This window comes from Hypanus sabinus, chromosome 5, assembly GCF_030144855.1.
Source record: "Hypanus sabinus isolate sHypSab1 chromosome 5, sHypSab1.hap1, whole genome shotgun sequence".
Lineage (NCBI taxonomy): Eukaryota > Metazoa > Chordata > Chondrichthyes > Myliobatiformes > Dasyatidae > Hypanus > Hypanus sabinus.
This window is the reverse complement of record NC_082710.1, coordinates 95,680,224-95,700,810: the sequence shown is the minus strand read 5'-3', so window position 1 is coordinate 95,700,810 and position 20,587 is coordinate 95,680,224. Positions and strand designations below refer to the sequence as shown.

The following is a 20,587-nucleotide window of genomic DNA, read 5'->3' as shown; positions in this document are numbered from 1 at the left end:
CTATTGGTAAGCAAACTTCTATTTGTGCAGAGCACTACAGTTCAAAGTTCAACGTCTATTTATTATAAAGGTTCCTTTTGATGCCCTCCATTGGTCAGGATTATCTATGGACATTGTATCCTAGCTGTACACATGATACGCAGGCCAGGGGAGTACGATATGGAGAGCAAGCTGTTGCCCATTTAGTAGGCTTCTGCTCTCCATGCAGCTGATGAATCCAAAGCAATGGTAGAACCTGATATAGTTAAGTACCAGTGGCATTGTAGGAGTTGCCAATCAGCATTGAACTCAACGTTGGACTGCCTCAGGGACTCCAGCCCTTGATCTTTTCCTCGTGGTTTACTCTGGAAGTCTTCCGTAGGAGTACACGTAGCCGCAAGGCAGTAGAGGTTTGAGATTAGAGTTTTCCTTCTCTCCTAGATCAGTTGCTAACCATTGCTGGCAATCTCTATCTGCCCAAAACAACTGGTTTTAAGGTGCCAGTAACCCACATTTGTCCCTTCTGTCAGTTGAAATGGTTCCGCTGGGCTTAACAGCTGAGCCATATGTGAAGGCCAGAAAGTGGACTTGGTTGTCAGAGGCTATTTAAGACACTCCATTGGGAACACTTAGTAGGTAATGGCAGCTTATCCACAGTACCTCCCTCGGCTATGACAACCTGAAGGAATCTTATATAATCACCATATATTAAGCTGAGATTCATTTTCTTGCAAGCATTCACAGTAGAATAAAAAAGTACATAGCAATAATGAAAAGTTACAAACAGACAGAAAAATCAATGTGCAAAAGAAGACACTTTGCAAATGCCACAAGAAACAAATAACAAACAAACAAAAATAAATAAATACTTAGAACATGAGCTGCAGAATCCTTAAAAGTGAGTCATAGGTTGTGGAACCAGTTCAGTGTTGAGTCGAGGAAGTTATCCATGCTTGTTCATGATCCAGACCAGGAGCAATTGCAAATTCAAGTTTTTTCCCAACTGCGGTCACTTTGCTGAACAGTTAACTGCCGGTTAACTGTCGGCTAACTATTACTTGGATTGGACTACTTGTATGTATAATCTATATTTTCATTTATATTTATCATTATTATTGTTATGAGCAGAGAGACAACATCTGCCGGAAGTAAATTCCCTGTATGTGCACAGGTACTTGGCGATTAAAGTCTGATTCTGATTCTGATTCTGAAATGAGCACCACCTCATGGTATTCTTCATGTATAACAATTTCTTCTAAATTAACATAAATAAGTATTAGCAAGTACAGGATTTTATATTTATGATAAAGGTTTGTAAATTTAAATGCTTCAACTTTCCTTGCCTGAATTTATGAATCTGCTTTTTATCAAATTATTACTGAATTTGGTTCACCTCCAGAAATGCAAGTATGTAGAAATGCTTCTGGGAAATAAAATCGGAAAATGTGTAGCTCGGGTGGTTGATGGTTGTGTCGAGTTGTTCTCGGATTTTGGAAATTTACCTGCATATGTCTCATCACCATAGGAGGAGATATCATCCCTACACTGTTAACGGTGGTGTTTCTTCTGAATGCTCGGCCTTTATATACTTATCCATCAGCTGACTGGTCATCATTTTGCAAATTCAATTGTACTGTGGGGAGGAAATCTCATCACTGGACGGTTGTGTAACAGAGGATTCCTAGAAGTGTGGTTTTCCATTAACAAATCTGTAAGCAAACACATAGACCTCGATTCTATTTATGAACTATTGCAGGCAAAATTCCAGATCTCAATGCACAATGTTAGCCATGCAACTAATCAGTGACGAGATTTTCTCCCCACTTCACAATTCGGTTTCGGAAATGATGACCAACCATTTGATTGATGATTATATAAAAGCCAAACATACGGTGGACCCACCACAATTAACAGCGCACTCATGATGCCTCTTCATATGGTGATGAAACATATACAAATAAATTGACAAGATCGGAGAACAATTCAACCAAACCAGAAACGCTTCCGTTCCTCAGGACGATTGTTATCCCATTGACACACGGAAGAGGCGTGTTTTAAGTATGACTCTCCTATTTTTTTCCTTTCTGGTTCTCTGTGTTTCTGTCTCAATAATTTTCAGTATACTAAGTCAAAGGCAATGACAGAAGAAGCATCGAGTAGTTGGGTTGTCTATGTGACTAGGGGTAAAGTTGAAGGGAGTCCAGCAAGATGGCAGGGAATATTAGGAATCAAATTGAGGTGAAATGGAAATTTGCAGAGTTGGAGTCAAACTTCTTTACAGGAGTGGGTGGTGATACGATGTGATTAGGATTAGGGTCAAGATTGGAGGAAGGGATCTGGAATAAAATTACCCATAATATGGATGAGGATTAGAGTGAGGAGATTACAGGAGCAAAGTTGGGGTGGTGGATGGAACTGGGCAGAGGAAAGATAGACTAAATAAAAATCATAAAGGGGGTGTACCTGTGAGGATCTGTATGTCAGACATGACTGGCAAATTCCAATTATGGATGTTGGTGCTCTGCTGTCTGAGTGTCCTGCACTGTTCGTGAGCTATGTGCAAATTTGCTTTTTTTTTTGAGTGCGTGTATGTAATTTAACGTCTCTACGAATATCAAGCTAAAGTATAGACAATTTATGTGATCCGCACACAAAAGATTAAACACAGGAAAAATAATGGCTGGGAAAATAATACGAAGCTAAGGATTTTTGTGAAAAAATGGCAAAATGTAATATATTTGTTCTATTAATTAAATATCCTTAAACCCTGGCATATTTTACTTTATATTGAGTAGCAAACAGTCAGGACCTGGCTCAATACATGGATGTATGCCTTTTGGGTCTCTACGAGTATATTTTGTGCAACAATTGTTTTGCATTCTCCCTTGCAGCTCCTGTTAGCTGTTAAAGTAATGACAAAGTGTAGTTTTAAAGTTAATAATGTTTATATTGTTGGTTTGAAACAGTTGGGTAATATTTAATATAAAATCCAAAACCATTTTTGGAATCATACACTGAATAGTTAAATTTCTGTCTGGTCAACTATTTATCTAAAATAAATCTCAGTCACTATAACCCTCATTCATTGGTTAGTTCAAGCTATTTTCAGTTTAGTAATGGTGCACAATATTTTGCATTTCAATTTATGATTAAAATATAAATTGGCATTATCCACTAAAGGTGCTGTTGGACCCAGAATGATGTTACAGCTGTCATAATAGCAGTTCTGTGTTCATGAGCTGAAGCAATGTAACACTTTATTTTGAATGAGTTACATTTCAATAAGATTTCTTAAAGGATTCCATAATTTGAAAGACATTACATAGGGATATTTCTAATAATACACATATTCTGTTCTCAGCAACGATTTTTTATTTTTTAAAATAGGTTCATGTTCTGGACAGAATGGGGACAGAAGCCTTGTATTGGCAGAGCACGGCTGGATGGATCAGAACAAACTGTCCTCGTGAGCTCCAACATTGTGTGGCCAAATGGGATATCAGTAGACTATGAGGTTTGCCCACAGATTTGCTCCAAAGAATGTCAACAACATTTTCCTTCAATTATATTTTAGGATTTTATTAAAAATAAGATGCCTCAGACTACTCACTAAAAAGTCTGTTGATGTCTACTATTTGATTGATCCTCAGGAAAGTAAATTGTATTGGTGTGATGCCCGCACAGACAAGATAGAAAGGATTGATCTTGAAACTGGAGAAAACCGAGAGGTTGTGCTGTCAGGCAACAACATGGATTTGTTTTCAGTTGCAGTCTTTGGGGTTTATATCTTCTGGTCTGACAGGTAATTTATTTTCCCATGAGTGCTAAGGATTTAAAATGTTCATGCAGTTCTAGCTTCTCTATTCGTATTGGATTAGCACTTTACTTGCAAGGTCATATTGAAAGTCCTGAATGGATATGAGTTCCTGAGTAAACCATTTGTGATTTTTGAATTTGCACCACAAAATGTCTAGCTTGAGTGCATACACCTCTGCATTCTTTCTCTAGTAATTAAAATGGTCCTACTAATTAAGTGTCTTTCCTCTCAACAGGGCACATGCTAATGGATCCATCAAAAGAGGCTACAAGAATAATGCAGTAGATTCTGTTACCATGAGAACACATCTCGGAGTAAACCTGAAGGGTGTGAAAGTGTTTAACAGAGACAGGGAAAGGGGTATATTCATTTTTTCAAATCATTTTGCACAGAAGACACATTATAGAGAATTGAAATATTCAAGTAAAAGTGATAAACAATGTTCAAAGTAAATTTATTATCAAAGTATGTGTGTATATATATACGTTATGCAAAAGACTACCACATGTCCAAATATAAAAAGAAAGAAGAAATAATAAACAAATAAACAAACAATAAATATTGAGATGGACAACTCTTAAAAATAAGTCCATAGATGTTGGGAACATTTCAGTGATGGGGCAAGTAAAGTTGAGTAATGTTATCCTTTCTGGTTCAAGATTGTGGTGGTTGAGGGGTAATACCTGTTCCTGAACCTGGTGGTGTGAGTCTTGAGGCTTCTGTACCTCTTTCGTGATGGCAACAATGAGAAGAAAGCATGACATGGGTGGTGGGGATTCCTGTTGATGGACACTACTTTCCCGTGACAATGTTTCATGTAGATATGCTCAATGGTTGGAAGGGCTTTACCTGTGATGGACGGTGCCATATCCACTACTTTTTGTAGGATTTTCTGTTCAAGAACATTAGTGTTTCCATACCAGGTTATGATGCAGCCAGTCAGTATATTCTCTAAAATTCTATAAAGTTTGTCTGAGTTTTAAATGTCATGCTGGATCTTCGCAAACTTCTAAGGAAGTAAAGGCACTGCTGTGCTTTCTTTGTAATTGCACTTGTGTGCTGGGCCCAGTACAGATTCTCAGAAATGATATCATCACAGAGTTTGAACTTGCTGACACTCCCCACATCTGATCGCCCAATAAGGACTAACTCATAAACCTCCATGTTCCTCTTTCTGAAGTGAACAATTAGCTCTTCGGTCTTGCAGACATTGAGTAAGAGGTTGTAGTTATGGCATCACTCAGCCAGATTTTCAATCTCCCTCCTATATGCTGATTGCCATCACATTTGATTCGGCCAATGAATGTGATGTTATCAGCAAACTTAAATAAGGTATTGGAGCTGAGCTTAGCCTCACAGTCATAAGTACAAAATGAATAGAACAGGGGGCTAAGCACACGGCCTTGTGGTGTACCTGTGCAGATGGAGATTGTGGAGGAGATGTTGGCAATGCAAATTGACTGGGGTCTGCAAGTGAACAAATCAAGGAGCCAATTGCACAAGGAGGCATTGAGGCCAAGGTCTTGAAGCTTATTGATTACCGTAAATTCCGGACTATAAGCCACTACTTTTTTCCCAAGCTTTGAACACTGCGGTAACACTGCGGCCTATACTACGGCCAATGCCGCCAAAAACATTTTGCCTCGTTACAGTAGACCAATAAAATTGATGAGTAGTTCACAGAGGTCCAATGAAATTGTACAATAAATCAAGCGCACTTTCACAATTAAATTATTGTAAATCAGTCATTTGTACTCACCCTCATCAACATGGAAAACACTCGAAGAAAAGCATATGACGCCGCTTTTAAGTTAAAGGCGATCAATCTGGCGGTTGAAGAAGGAAATCGAGCTGCAGCACATAATCTTGGCATAAATGAATCGATGGTGAGACGGTGGAGACGCTAGCGTGAAGAACTGAGTCAATGCAAAAAGATGACAAAAGCTTTCAGAGGTAATCATAGCAGATGGCCCGAACTTGAAAACTTTCGTGAAGACTGGGTTAACACGCAGAGAGCAGGTGGCCGCGGTGTTTCCACCGTGCAGATCAGACTGAAGGCTAAAGCAATCACCACCAAAATGAAAATCGAAGATTTTAGAGGTGGGCCATCGTGGTGTTTTAGATTTATGAGACGAACAGGCCTGTCCGTCAGGGTACGCACGACTCTGTGTCAGCAGCTCCCTCCCGACCACGAGGAAAAGCTTGCTAACTTCCGCACATTCACTCAAACAAAGATAGCGGAGAATTCCATCGGGCCAGATGATATCATAAATATGGATGAAGTACCTTTGACGTTTGACCTGCCTCTCACTCGGACTGTTAATAAAAAAGGTGACTCGTCCATCACACTGAAAACAAGTGGCCATGAGAGAACGCATTTTACTTGTGTTCTGAGCTGCACAGCATCCGGACTAAAGCTTCCACGATGGTGATTTTTAAGCGGCTGACAATGAAAGTTCAGTGAAAGCTGCCATCAAGAGTACAAACTCAATTCCAGCTGTGATTCCTGGGGGCACCACGAAGTATTTGCAGCCACTGGACATCAGCGTGAACCAGGCATTTAAAGTGGCGCTGCGCGTTGAGTGGGAGGCTTGGATGACGAGCGGCGAGAAATCCTTTACCAAAACAGGACGCATGCGAAGAGCATCTTTAACTCAAGTCTGCCAGTGGATCCTAAATGCATGGAGCCGTGTCACAACATCTACCATCACCAACGGGTTTGAAAGGCTGGACTGCTGCGTGATGAAGAGGACCGCGTGCGCTCAAGTGAGAGCGACAACGAAGAGACTGAAGTGAGTGACGAGATCCTGAGGTTGTTCAATTCAGACACTGACGGACCTTGATGGTTTTAGTGCGCAGGAGGAAGATGAAGAAGGCGATCAATAACTTTTCCTGGTAGGCTGCAGTATATATATTTTTTTTACCAGTCGTTAGGAGATATTGGAATGTTGTTCGTGCACTGTTCAGTAAAAAAGTATACGCAACGTAATTTGTGTGTTACCGATACGTATGTATATTTAAAAGTAGCTGTGTTACAGGCACTGTTCAAAAAAAAGCATTTGCAATATGTATTTGTTTATGTTACCCTACGGATTTAATTAAAAGTTAAAAAATCCTCACGTGTAATATCTTTCTGTGTAAATAGCTCATATTACAACGTGGGACACCTGCGGCTTAAAATCCGGTGCGGCCTGTACAAGTACAAAATTGATTTTCTTTCTAAAATTAGAGCGTACGGCTTTTAATCAGGAGCTCTCTGTAGTCCGGAATCTACGGTAATTTTGAGGGGATGATAGTATTAAATGCTGAGCTGCAGTTAATAAAAACCATCTTGATGTATCAACAAGATGTAAAAAGAAGACAATGAAAAAATATCTTTTAGTGTCGACTGCATGATTTTATTTGAAGGATTGCGTCTGCTAATATTTTAACCAATTCTTCAATGCACTTAAATCATAAACTTTCAATTGTAAATAATGTGTTAAAATTGGCATTTTACTCTCCTTATTTTCAGAGTTTAAACAATTTGTTTGGCTGGAATTCAAATTTCCCAATTTATTAAAACTTCATCACAGACTATATAAATTATGCATGTTTGTTTTGGATAAACAAATGTTTATTACTTGCTGAGTTTTAGTAAGTAGACTTACTAAATTTGACAATTTGAGCTATTGGTTCTCGTCAGATAATTCCATTTATTGTTCCACAGCAGGAAGATGAAGTACAGTAGAATCTATCAAAGAGGAATATGGAATTATAGGGGACGTATTCCAATATAAATGACTGTAGAATAGTCTGAACAGATATTTTAAAAGATAGCAATGCATAAACATTATACAATTCTTATATATTAATGCTATTTCTTTATTCTTAATGTTAGTGAAGTTTTGGACAGCTTTGTGGTAAACAAAAATACATGCAAAAAAAATGCTGTGATGATTTAAGTTTGCTGCTGACTGATACTGCATGATTGATTTTGTTGGGATAACTTCTTCTATTTGCATATGAATAGTAGTTAGACTTTGTTTATCTTAAAGCCAGCAAGCACCCTTTGCCCAGGCAATCTCATGGAAGGATTTATGTAACTAAATATTGTGAGATTCAGCGGCAACTGTAGGAAGACTACAGTCATTGATGTCCATTATAGTGATAATAAAGCTGAGTACAAAAAGTGACAGATGAGGGTAATTCCTAATCCTTGTTGCAAAGCAGAAGAAGAATTTGTAGGTAGCACCAAGTCAGCAATTTCCCAATTTCCAATTTTAAACAATGAATATCTGTAGATAGATGAAAAACCTGTGAAAAGTAATGTGAGGAGCCTATTGGAATTATTACATTTAAGGTTATTTTCACTTAAAACAATCCTAGTTCTATTACATTTAGGAGAAACCTGCATGTTTGTATGACAGATTGAAGCAGAAATGCAAACACTCAGCAGAATAATCAAACCTCCAACACTTGGAGAAAACTTTACTTTGAAAGAACCTAAAGACCCCTCGAGCTCTTGGATAAGAGGAATATTACCGTTTTTCTCTTCTGTCCACGTAGAAGCATAAATTTCTCTTTTTTTAGGTTTATATTTTGGGAAAGATAGTTTTCTGTAAGTGCAGCTGGATCTTCTAAATTTTGCATCTTGCATGTCTAACATTTTAGAATTCGGAAGGCAATATTATGAATAAAATAGGAATGTTATTGCTTAGAAGGAAGGAAAAGGGCATATATTATGTTTTATAAAGACAAAAAGATCTGCAGATGCTGAAAATCCAAGCAACATACACAAAATGCTGGAGGAATTCAGCAGACCAGGCATCATGCATGGAGAAGAATAAACAGGTAAGGTCGAGACCCTTCATCAGGACAGGAAAAAAAGTTGAGAAGTTTGAGCAAGAAGCTGGATGGAGAGGAGGAAGAAGTAGAAGAATGGTAGGTGGTAGGTGAAACCAGGAGAAAGGGAGGAGTGAAGTAAAGAGCTAGGAATAGGGATGGGAAGTAGAATTGAAATTGATGGTCACTGGGAGATCTTCAACCCCTCCCCCCTCACAGTTTCACCTATCACCTACCACCTTGTACTTCTTCTTCCCCTCCCTCCACCTTCTTGCTCTAACTTCTCGTCTTTTTTTTTTCCAGTCCTGATGAAGGGTCTCAGCCTGAAAAGTGTACTGTTTTACTCTGTTACATAGATACTGCCTGGCCTGCTGAGTTCCTCCAGCAATTTTTGGGTGTTGCTTATATTTTGTAATATTTTTGCATGCATCATAAGTAGTTTGACATACCCAAACTTTACATGCTGAATTCAACATGCTAAGATTATATTTGTTGATATTCACAAAACTGACAAAGCCTGTTGGAAATTTGTGATGGTCACCTGGAGAGGGAACATTGGGGCTGCATCACCTATATTAATTGAAATTAAGTGCATGGCAGATACACCTAACTAAAAGCAAATTTCTTACACATCTATTCCAGTTTAAAAGTAATTCATTTTGTTTCCTACTGTTTGAGGGGTGTGATGAAAATACTGAAGTATAAAATCAAATTCATGAAACATTTGAATGTTTTGGGTAATACTGAGTTCTGGGAGAATTGGAAGTACTGGATTTAAACCTAATTTTGTTTCCTGCTACATGCACTGCATATATCAAAGCTCATTGCCTGGTACTGATGCTGTAACAATTGAAAATTGCATCCTGACAGGTACCAATATTTGCGCAAACAATAATGGTGGATGCCAGCAGCTTTGCTTATACCGGGGAAAAGGTCAGAAAACCTGTGGATGTTCATACAGTGTACTCGCAGAGGATTCAGTCAGCTGTCGTGATTATGATGGATACTTACTCTATTCAGAAAGAACAATATTAAAGAGCATCCATCTTACAGATGAAACTAACCTAAATCCTCCAATTAGACCATATGAAAAACCAGAATACTTCAAAAACGTGATTGCCTTGGCTTTTGATTACCGGCGAAATACAAGGGGGACTAACCGGATATTTATGAGTGATGTTCATTTTGGAAATATCCAGTTTATCAACGATGACTGGACTGGCAGAAAAGTTATTATAGAGAGTAAGTACACATCTAAAATGATTGAATATTGTACTCATTGAATGCATTTCTTCAATAATTAGTTACTAATGTTTTGACTCTAATGCTTAATCAGTAAAATGGGAAATCCATAGAGTGTATGATGCTCATTTATTATAATACCTGGTGTTTGAGTATAACAGTATTTTATGTTATTGGACTGCCAGGCAGATTGAATGTATGAATTCATTTTTAAAGAACAGGAAATAGAAATAGTGGTATTGATTATGGAGATCACAAAACTGTAGCGGTACAAAGCCCATTCGTTCACAACTGTACTTCAGGGTTAGGAGTTTCCTGATCACAGTTGACCACTGATAGTCCCATACCATTACAATAGTCCATTGACTTTTCACTGAACTGGCTTTGTAATTTGTTACTCGCAGTTCCAAAGAATGTCCAATTCTCAAGGGAACTTAGCTTTAGCCAATATATGTGAGACTTGACCAAACTACCTTACCAAAATTTTAAAAAGAAAATGTTGTGTTGGTATGTCATTGTTGTTTAATAAATCAAAAGAGAATCTAGTGACCAGTACACAGAATGGCTCTTGGATGACCAGAGAAATTTTTGGTTATATTGATCTGAAATGTGATTAGGGGACTTTTTATAATTTTCATTTCCACATATTGCAATTTTGAAAACTTTTTTCTCTGCAATTATTGTGAATATGCAAGTTCTGTAAAGACGGCTATTGATTGTAATATATATATATATATTAATTATATTCTTCGATAAATCTACATTTTCTGAATACATTTTTTAATCAGAAGTTGACTAGTACTTTTTTACTGAATAAGGTAAATTGTGTCACTTTAATTTAATATGTCTCTTCCTCTGCATTCCTGAGAAATTTTCAGTGCTAGTTGGAGACGTTTCTGTTTATTGAGAATTCTTTATGGTGTGCACAAGGCTGAAGCATTGCTAATTTGTCAGAGAATACAAGATTGGGTAGTATAAAGGCTAATTTCTTGTGAGAATTTATACTTACAGTATGAAGAGTATCTTAAAATTCTCATTACTTTTCTGAGTATGGAGAAATAAGATCAGTTGTAATTTAACGTTCCTCAAAATCATAATATGTGAGCTATTAGCCAAATAGATGTTTACAATATTATTCGGGATACACCTTAAAACTTGCTTTGTACAAAAGGAGTTAATTTTTTCATTGCCGTTTGTGTTTGTTTACTTCAGAGGTTCCTAACCTTTTTTTATGCCATGGACCCCTCCCATTAACTGAGGGGCCGTGATCCCCAGTACAGGACTCCTAGTTTGCTACTTCTCCATCTTTTTTTTTACTTCAGCATAGCTACTGTATTTGTGTATAGCCCTTAATAAAAATAGAAACTATTTTTGCCTGTATCTTTGTGGATTTATAGTGACTAGAAATTTTATTTTACAGTGCAGTGCTGTTGTGTAAAATATTGGAATTCTATTCCGTCTGAATATGTATCTTGTACTCTTACGTAACATCATTGAAATGTTTGTGACTTGTGATGTTCTGTCATGAATCTGCAATTTAAGAATGCCTTGGCCCCAACTACAGGAATAGGCCTTGATGTACTTAACTTAGCAGGCACAAACCTGAACCATTGATCCAGAGACGCTGGTAAATTAAAAACAATTATACAAAAATAACATAACAAATCAGTAGTGGCAAACATTAAAATATTGGATTGTTGTATAGGTCTGTCTGCTTCATTTGCATCTTCATGGAAGGAAGTGGGGTGTTAACACCCTGTCCAAACTATATTTAATTCTAGACTCGCCAAGGCTGTTGATTTTGAACTGCTTTCTCAATTCAGATACAATTACTAATGAATAAGAAATGTTGGCACTGCCAGAGAAACCAGATACTGAGAAGGATTAAAAATATTGAGTGGGAAAGCTAAAGATTACTCAAGGCTGGAAGGGCATGAAGAAGAAATTGATTGTTTCCAAAACTATGATTATTGTGTTCTACAGAATTAGAAAAACAAAATAGCATTTTACCTTGGTATTATCAGGACATTTTCATATGCCTTCATTCTGTATTTTCTATTCAGTAAAGTCATCTTGGAAATGCTATTCTATAGTTCATCTTTTGTCACATTTGTTAACATAACAAGAGATGCAGGAAAATTAAGTAAGAGACTGTTGTGTTCTTTGTCTTTTGCAGTTTTTTGTGCTGCATCAGATCTGGAGTTATCTCATTCTGCTTACACTTATGTCCAGGAAACCATATTAAACAACCTTGAATCTTGATTTTGAATAAAAGCAAGGATGTAATGCTGAGGATTTGAACTGTAAGGCATTGGTCAGACCACTCTTGAGTACTGTGAATAGCTTTGGACCCCTTATCTAAGAGAAGATGTGCTGGTATTGGTGAGGGTCCAGAGGAGATGCAGGAGAATGATTCCAGGAATAAAAGGATTAATGTGTGAGGAGTGTTTGATAGCTTTGGCCCTGTACTCACAGGAAGAGAATATCTAGAAAAATGTAGGGGGATCTCATTGAAGTTGATCGAATATTGAAAAGCCTAGATATGGTGGATGTGGAGAGAACATTTCCTGAAGTGGGGGAGTCTAGGATCAGAGGGTGAACTACTTTGAATTACTTTGTTTTGCTGCAAATCTGTTCCAGTATTGCATCATCATATAGCCAAAAGTTTCTATTTCCACCAAGTGGATATTGATTCTTAAATGTAAAACCAGAACTAAGTTAATGAAAATGTAGTTGTGTAATACATTCAATAACCTACATCCACATATGCTTAAGTAGTTGCACAAAGATTTGGAACTAGAAATCATCTTTGTTTTGTTATTTCCTTTCCCTGGGCAAAATAAAGCATTCCAACTGGCTGAGAATATGTAATTTATGAATGTGCTTCTGACAATATGACTAAAATCTTACCTTGCAAAACTTCTGAGTTCATTTCACTACTGATTATATTCTATGTTGCATGTTTGCTCAAGTAGAGGATTTTATTTAACTGAGACTTGAAACAATACTCTTCTCATCTGTCTATGTCAACATAAGGTACGTCTGTAATTGAGGTAGGCAGCTGTAATATTATAATATTTCAAAGCCAAGACTCTATATTCCATGAAGTTACATTAATGCATTGGAGTTTTGATTTTCTATGACATCTGCAACCATATACAAGACAAGGAAAGTTGTTCATTGGTGATTATCCTTTGTAAAATAGTACTTATCAGAGTTTGAAGAAAAAGACAGTGAGGAGATAAAACTATAGTATAATTATATGTGACCATGTTATTACAGAATAAGAACTATAATTTTGTTGTATCTGCTTTATTAGAAGTGAAGACATTGTTTTTATTGGAAATGATAGTTACCTTTAGTAAAATATTGGTTAACCTACAAGGTTTTGTACTACAAAAGCAAAAAGTTTTGAACACCCCTGAATGTTCTGGTGGTATCTGTAGAGAAAGAAAATGATGTTTCAGGTTCATGCTTTTTCTTCAGAACAGGGTAAAGTTCAAGATAAAACAATAAAGTGTTTGTTCTCTTTCCCGTCCTTAGATACTGCTTGAAATATTGAAGACTAACCACAGGTTCTGTTTATGTGTAGCAGAACATTGAACTCGGTGCTATTTTGTGCTTGCTACATGTTTTGTGGCTTTTATCATTCACTGTGTGCTTAATTTTTTTGATATATGTACATAGGGAATGAATGTTATTGTTCATTTTATATGTGTCATATATTTTTATTCAGTAACTTGTGATTTTATGCAGGATACAGAAGATGAAAAAATACAATACTTTACAAATATTTTTCATTTATTTAGCCATAGTTCAAACAAAATTTCCAAAATATAATGATTATGACAACAATCAGGTGTCAAATTGAAGACATAAGAACATGCCAGAATTTCTTTGCCTGCATAGTATTGTTAAGTGTATCCAGGAGGGTTTATTAAATCAATATGTGGATAATCCAACAAGAGGAGGGTTTGTTCTGGAGCTGGTGTTTAGTAATGAATCTGGCCAGGAGGATGACCTTTCGGTGGAAGAGCAGTTATGGAACGGTAACCGTAAGCCCTTAACTTTCAGGATTGCTATAAAGGATAGGTATGGTACTTGAGGGAAACTTAGTAGGGCATTAGGTAGAAACTAAGAAGAGTTAATTGGGAACAAATTTTTTTTTCTGGCAAATCCATATCAGACAGGTGAAGGATGTTTAAAAATCAATTGCGCAGATTATAGGAAAGGTATGTTCCTGTTGGAAGGAAGGACAGGGATGGAAAGATTAGAGAACCTTGGATGTCCAGAGAGGTGAATAATTTAGTCAAGAAGGAAAAATATGTAAAGCTTTAGAAGTTAGGATCAAATGGAGCACATGTGGATTATGAGAAAAGAATTAAGGAAGGGAATTGGGAAAGCCAGGAAGGCCCACAAGAAGTCCTTGGCAGGTAGCATTAAGGGAAATCCCAAGGCCTTCTATACATACATGAAGAGAAAAAGGATAACTAAGGAGTGGGTAGGACCACTCAAGGATAAAGAGGGGAATATTTGCTTGAACGTGGAGTATGTGAGTGATTTACTTAATGAGTACTTTGCTTCAGTATCTACCAAGGAAAAGGACATGGATGACCAGGATATTGATGCTGAATGTATAAACATGTTAGGGTGTTTAGAGGCCAAGAAGGAAGACGTGTTGGGCCTCCTAATGAGTATAAAAGTGGATAAGTCCCCAGGTATTATGGGATTTACTGCAGGTTATTGAAGGCGGCAAGAGAGAAGATTGCTGGGACTTCGATCAGTATCTTGTGACCTCTCTAGGCATAGGCAAGGTCCAGGGGGACAGGTGAGAGACTAATGTTGTACGTGTTGTACCTTCTTAGGGAACAAGGGAAAATCCTGGGAACTATAAACTGGTGAGACTCATGTCAGTTGTAGGGAAATTGCTGGAGATAGGATATTTGAGCATTTGGCAACTCATGGCGCAGTTAGGGAGAGCTTTACCATGGCTTTATGTGGGGCAGATTGTATCTTACTAAATTTGAGTTAATGTTTTGATAATGTTGATGAAGACAGGGCAGCAGGTGTTGTCTACATGGATTTTAGTGAAGCGTTTGATGTTTTAGTGAGTCCCTCATGGGAGGCTAATCCAGAAGATTAAGATGCATGGGGTCTGGGGCAAATTGGCTATTTGGATTCAGAACTGGCTTGCGCAGAGAAGACAAGGGGTCAAGGTTGAAGGGTATTTTTCAATCTGGAAGTTTGCAATTAGTGGTGTTCCACAGGGATCTGTTCTGAGATCTCTGCTGTTTATGATGTACATAAATGACCTGGATGAAATGTAGATGAGTGGGACAATAAGTTTGAGCATGATAGCAAGATCAGCGGAGTCATTGATTGTGTAGCAGAGTGGCAAAAAAATACAGTGCGATATAGATCAGTTGCAGATATTAGTAGAGAAATGACAAATTCAGTTTAACCCGGATAAATGTGAGGTGTTGCACCTTGGTAGGGCAAATGCAAAGAGACAGTACACTGGACAAGATTCTTAACAGTGTTGCTGACCAGAGAGATCTTGAGCTCCAAGTTCACAGCTCCATGAAAGTGGCTACACAAGCTGATAGTGTGGTTGTGAAGGCTTATAAAATGTTTGCTTTCATTAGTTGATGCATTGAGTTCAAAAGTCAAGAGATTTTGTTTCAACTTTATAAAACTCTGGTTAGGCCACATTTGGAGTATAACATACAGTTTTGGTCATCCCACTAGAGGAAGAATGTTGAGGTTTTGGAGAGGGTACAGCCTCATTATAGGGCATTTGCTGTCATTAGAGGTTGGACAAACTAGGATTGCTTTCTTTGGAGTGGCAGGGGCTGAGGGGAGATCTGATAGAGTCTTATAAGACTATGAGACGCATAGATGGAGTAGACAGGGAGTATAATTTTACTAGGGTAAAATTTCTAATACTAGAGGACAAGCATTGAAGGTGAGGGGGATAGGTTCAAAGGGGGTGTGAGGGGTAAGCTTTTTACTCATAGAGTGGTGGATGCTTGGAATGAGCTACCTGGAATGACGGTAGAGGCAAATACTTCAGAGGGTTTTAAAAGGCATTTAGATAGGAACACAAATGTGAAGAAGATGGAGGGAGATGGACATTGTGTAGGTAGGAGGAATTATTTTTTGGGGAGTTTTTGATTTACTTATCAGGTGGTTCAGCACTACATTGTGGGCTGAAGGGCCTGTTCCTGTGCTGTACTGTTCTTATAATTTAGTACAGTGGAGATTTAAGGCTGAAACATGTAATTGGTAACTAGTTAATTATTATCACATATACAATGCCTATAAAAAGCATTCACCCCCTTGGAAGTTTTCATATGTTATTGTTTTATACCGTTGAATCACAGTGGATTAAATTTGACTTTCTTTGACACTAATCAACAGAAAAAGACTCTTTCGTATCAAAGTGAAAACAGATCTCTACAAAGTGATCTAAATTAATTACAAATATGAAACAAAAAATAACTGATTGCATAAGTATTCACCCCTTCATTTGACACCAAATTATCACTGTTGCAGCCAATTCATTTCAGTAGTCACATAATTAATTAAATGTAGATCACCTGTGTGTAGACAAGGTGGTTCAATAGATTGTGGTAAAAATATACCTGTATCTGGAAGGTCCAACTGCTGGTGAGTCAATATCCTGAAAGAACACTCCAAGCAACTCCGCAAAAAGGTTATTGAAATGTCAGGAGATGGATACAAGAAAATTTTCAAGTCACTGAATATCCCCTGGAGTGCAGTTACATCAATCATCAAGAAATGGAAAGAAAATGGCACAGCTGTAATTCTGCCTAGAGCAATCTGTCCTCAAAAGCTAAGTGACATTGCAAGAAGGGGACCATTGAGAAAGGCCACCAAGAGACCTATGACAACTCTGGAGGAGTTGCTAGCCTCAGTGGCTGAGATGGGAGAGACTGTGCATACAACTGTTCCCAAGTGCTTCACTAGTCACAGTTTTATGGGTAGAGTGGCAAAGAGAAAGCCACTGTTGAGAAAAACTCACATGAAATCTCGGATAGAGTGTGCCAGAAGACATGTAGGAGATTCTGAAGTCAGCTGGAAGAAGCTTCCATGTTCTGATGAAACCAAATTGAGCTTTTTGGCCATCAGACTGAATGCTAAGTTTGGCATAAGCCAAACATCACACATCATCAAAAACACAACATCCATACCCCTAAGAGTGAAGCACGGTGGTGGCTGCATCATGTCATGGGAATGCTTCACTATAGCAGGTCCTGGAAGGTTTGTGAAGGTATAGAGTAAAATGAATGCTGCAAAACACAGGGAAATCCTATAGGAAAACCTACATAGATGCTGCCTGGCCTGCTGAGTTCCTCTAGTATTTTGTGTGGAGTGTATGTAAATTGGTTTATTATTGTTACATGTAATGAGGTACAGTGTAAAACTTGCATACTGTTCATACAGATCAATTAATTAGAATAGGACATCAAGGTAGTACAAGGATAAAAACAATAGAGTACAGGATAAAACATTACAATTACAGAGAAGGTGCAGAATAAGTAGACAATAAGTTGCAAGATCATACTGAGGTAAACTGTGAGATCATATGTCCATCTTATTGTACTGGGGAACCATTGAGTAGTGTTCTAACAGCAGGATAGAAACTGTTGTTGAGCCTGGTGGTACCTGTTTTCAGTCTTTTGTATCTTCTGCCCAACGAGAGGGGGTAGAAGAGAGAATGTCCAAGGAAGGCGGGCTTTTTACTGAGACAACGTGAAGTGTAAACAGACTTCATAGAGAGGAGACTGATGTGTTGAGCGATGTCTTCAACTGTCTGTGTTTGCTTGTGGTCATGGGCAAACTGTTGCCATACCAAACTGTGATGCATCCAGCTAGGATGTATTCTATGGTGCATCAATAAAGCTGGGTGAGGATCAAAGTGAACTTAGCAATTTTTTTTTAGTCTCCTAAGGAAGTAAGGATGCTAGAGAGCATTCGGGACATTGATGTATGCCATCTCCCTGGCCCTACACTCATCTTGGGAGCATTGGTAATGGCATCTACATTAGTCTTTTGTTTGTTGACTACAGCTCAGCCTTTAATACAACAATTCCAAGCAAATTCACTCCAAACCTCTAGAACTGGGACTCAACACTTACATTTGCAAATGCATTCTTGACTGTTTGACCAATTCTTCAATAATGATGAAAATGGTTATTTTCAACATTGTCTAACTTCATCTTAGAAGATTGCAAGTGATACCGCCATAGTAGGCTGTATCAATGAATTGGGGTATAAGGTGGAAATTGAATGTTATCATGACAACCACCATTTCCCTCAATGTCACCAAAGCAAAATACCTGATTTTAATTGATTTCAAAAAGCATTTCAAACAACATTCAATTGTTTACAGTCAATGAAGCTGAGCCAGGCAAAGCTGATTGGAAGCTAATTTCTGGCAGACTGCTAGTATCTTCCACAGTGAAGATATTAAGTTGAAATGTAGCATTGGGGAAAAGATCAAAAAGGTTGTTGAACAGGATTGAAGGAATTATATTTGAAAGCATGAAGTATACAGAATAAGATAGATAATCTTGCAGTGCAGTTAGAGATTGGAAGGTTTGATGTTGTGGGCTTCACTGAGTCATAGCTGAAATACGGTCATAGTTAGCAGCTCAATATCCAAGAATAAACATTATAACAAAAGCCTAGGTCAGTAGGCAGAGGGGGTGGGGTGGCTCTGTTGGTAAAAAAAAACCTGAAATCAGACCCTTAGAAAGACGTGACATAGAATCAGGAGATGTAGAATCCATGTGGATAGAGTTAAGAAGCTGCAAGGGTAAAAAGATCCTGATGGGAATTATATACAGGCTTTCAAACAGTAGCCAGGGCACTAACTATTTTCATTTTTAGAATCTTTTTATTGGTACATAATCTTCTACAGCTATAAAATGATACAAAACTTCAACAAATTAATACGTATACAATTAATAAAGCTGAAAAAAAGCTGATCATAATATATAAAAATGGGAAAAAATTATAGATAAGGAAAAGAAGGAAAACAAAGAACCCCATCTAGCTAAGAAAAAAAAACACTGACTACAAAAAAGGAAAATAAAACCATTAGGAATAAACTCCCCAGAGCAATACACCTTATCAGCTTCTATATATATATAAAGAAAAAGAATCATCAACCGCCAATTCATATTTATAAAAAAAATTGGAAGGAAACCATATAAAATAATTCAAATTAAACGATAGTATTTGGCAAAAGAGCCCCATCTTCTCTCAAAATTGAATCAGGGATCAAAAGTTCTACTTCTAAATTTTTCCAAACTGAGACATAACATTACTTGAGAAAACCATTCAATTGATGTAGGGACAGAAGTATCTTCCCATTTTAATAAAATACCCTTCTTGCCAATAGAGTAACAAACACAATTACATGCTGATCTGAAGATGAAATACCCTGAATATGATGCGGAACTATTCCAAATAGTATAGTCAATCCATTAGGTTGTAAATTAATTTTCAGAGCTTTAGAAATTGTAGAAAATAAAGATTTCCAAAATGATTTTAAAGAAGAACATGACCAAAACATATGGGCCAAAGTAGCTGCTTCAGTTTTACATCTATCACAGTAGTTGTCTATACTAGGAAATATTTTAGATAGTCTCTCCTTTGTTAAATAATAATGGTGAACAATTTTAAATTGAATTAAATAGAGATCGGCACATATAGAAGAAGAATTTATGTTTTTCAGAACTCAAAGCCAATCTTCATTAACAAAGGTCATATTAAGTTCTCTGTCCCAATGTTGTTTAATCTTTAGTGATAAGTTCACTTTTTGTAACAAAAATAAATTATAAACTCTTCTAATGGAACCTCTCACTAAGGGATTCAATTTCAAAATGGTATCCAACAAATCAGATTCTTGTAAATATGGAAACTTAGGTAAATATTGTTGTAAACTATGTCTAACCTGAAAATATTGCAGAAAATGTGTATGAGCGAGAGAATATTTGTTAATTAACTCTTCAAAAGTCATCAATCGACCATCACAAAATAAATCTGTTAAAGAACGGATCCCTTTATTTCTTCATAGGAGAAATATGTGATCGGTTATTGAAGGTTTAAATGAAAAGTTTCAATATAAAAAACTAGACAACTTAAATTGAGATCCATAAAGATCAGAATAAAAATCTTGAAAAGTATCATTAATGTCCTCAAAGTTACTTGCTATATCTCCATTAGTTTTATAAATCTTTAAAATTTGTCTTTTAGCTCTAGCTGCTCTTAATTGGGAAACTAAAACCTTATTATTTTTATCCCCAAAAATATAAAATTGACTTTTCAATTTAAGTAAATATCCTTCAATAGGATATGTTAGTAATAAATTATACTGCGATTGTAAATCTACTCTTCTTTTAAATAAAACAACATTTGGAGAGATTGCATTGAGGTTATCCAATTCTTTAATTTGTTCAGAGATTTTATTTAATTCTATTCTTGTTTGTTTCTTCAGTTTAACTATATACGAAATAACTTGACTACATAATTAAGCTTTTAATGTATCCCAAATTACTAACTTTGAGACTTTTCCTGTATTATTAAAGAGAAAAAAACTCTTTTATCTGAGTTTCAATAAACTCAACAAATTCTGAACTTTGTAACAAGTGTTCTGGAAAATGCCAAAATGGTCAGGTAGAAGCAATATCTTTC

General features: G+C 36.9%; 1 protein-coding gene across 1 annotated transcript in view; it reads left to right on the top strand.

The window, feature by feature from the left end:
- Positions 1-20,587, top strand: part of LOC132394768 (low-density lipoprotein receptor-related protein 1-like) — a 1,611,265-nt gene that overhangs the window by 1,183,449 nt on the left and 407,229 nt on the right. The window contains exons 39-42 of the mRNA XM_059971176.1: positions 3,367-3,493; positions 3,630-3,781; positions 4,032-4,156; positions 9,491-9,862. Coding sequence (XP_059827159.1) covers positions 3,367-3,493; positions 3,630-3,781; positions 4,032-4,156; positions 9,491-9,862 — 776 coding nt within the window. The remainder of the gene's footprint in view (positions 1-3,366; positions 3,494-3,629; positions 3,782-4,031; positions 4,157-9,490; positions 9,863-20,587) is intronic.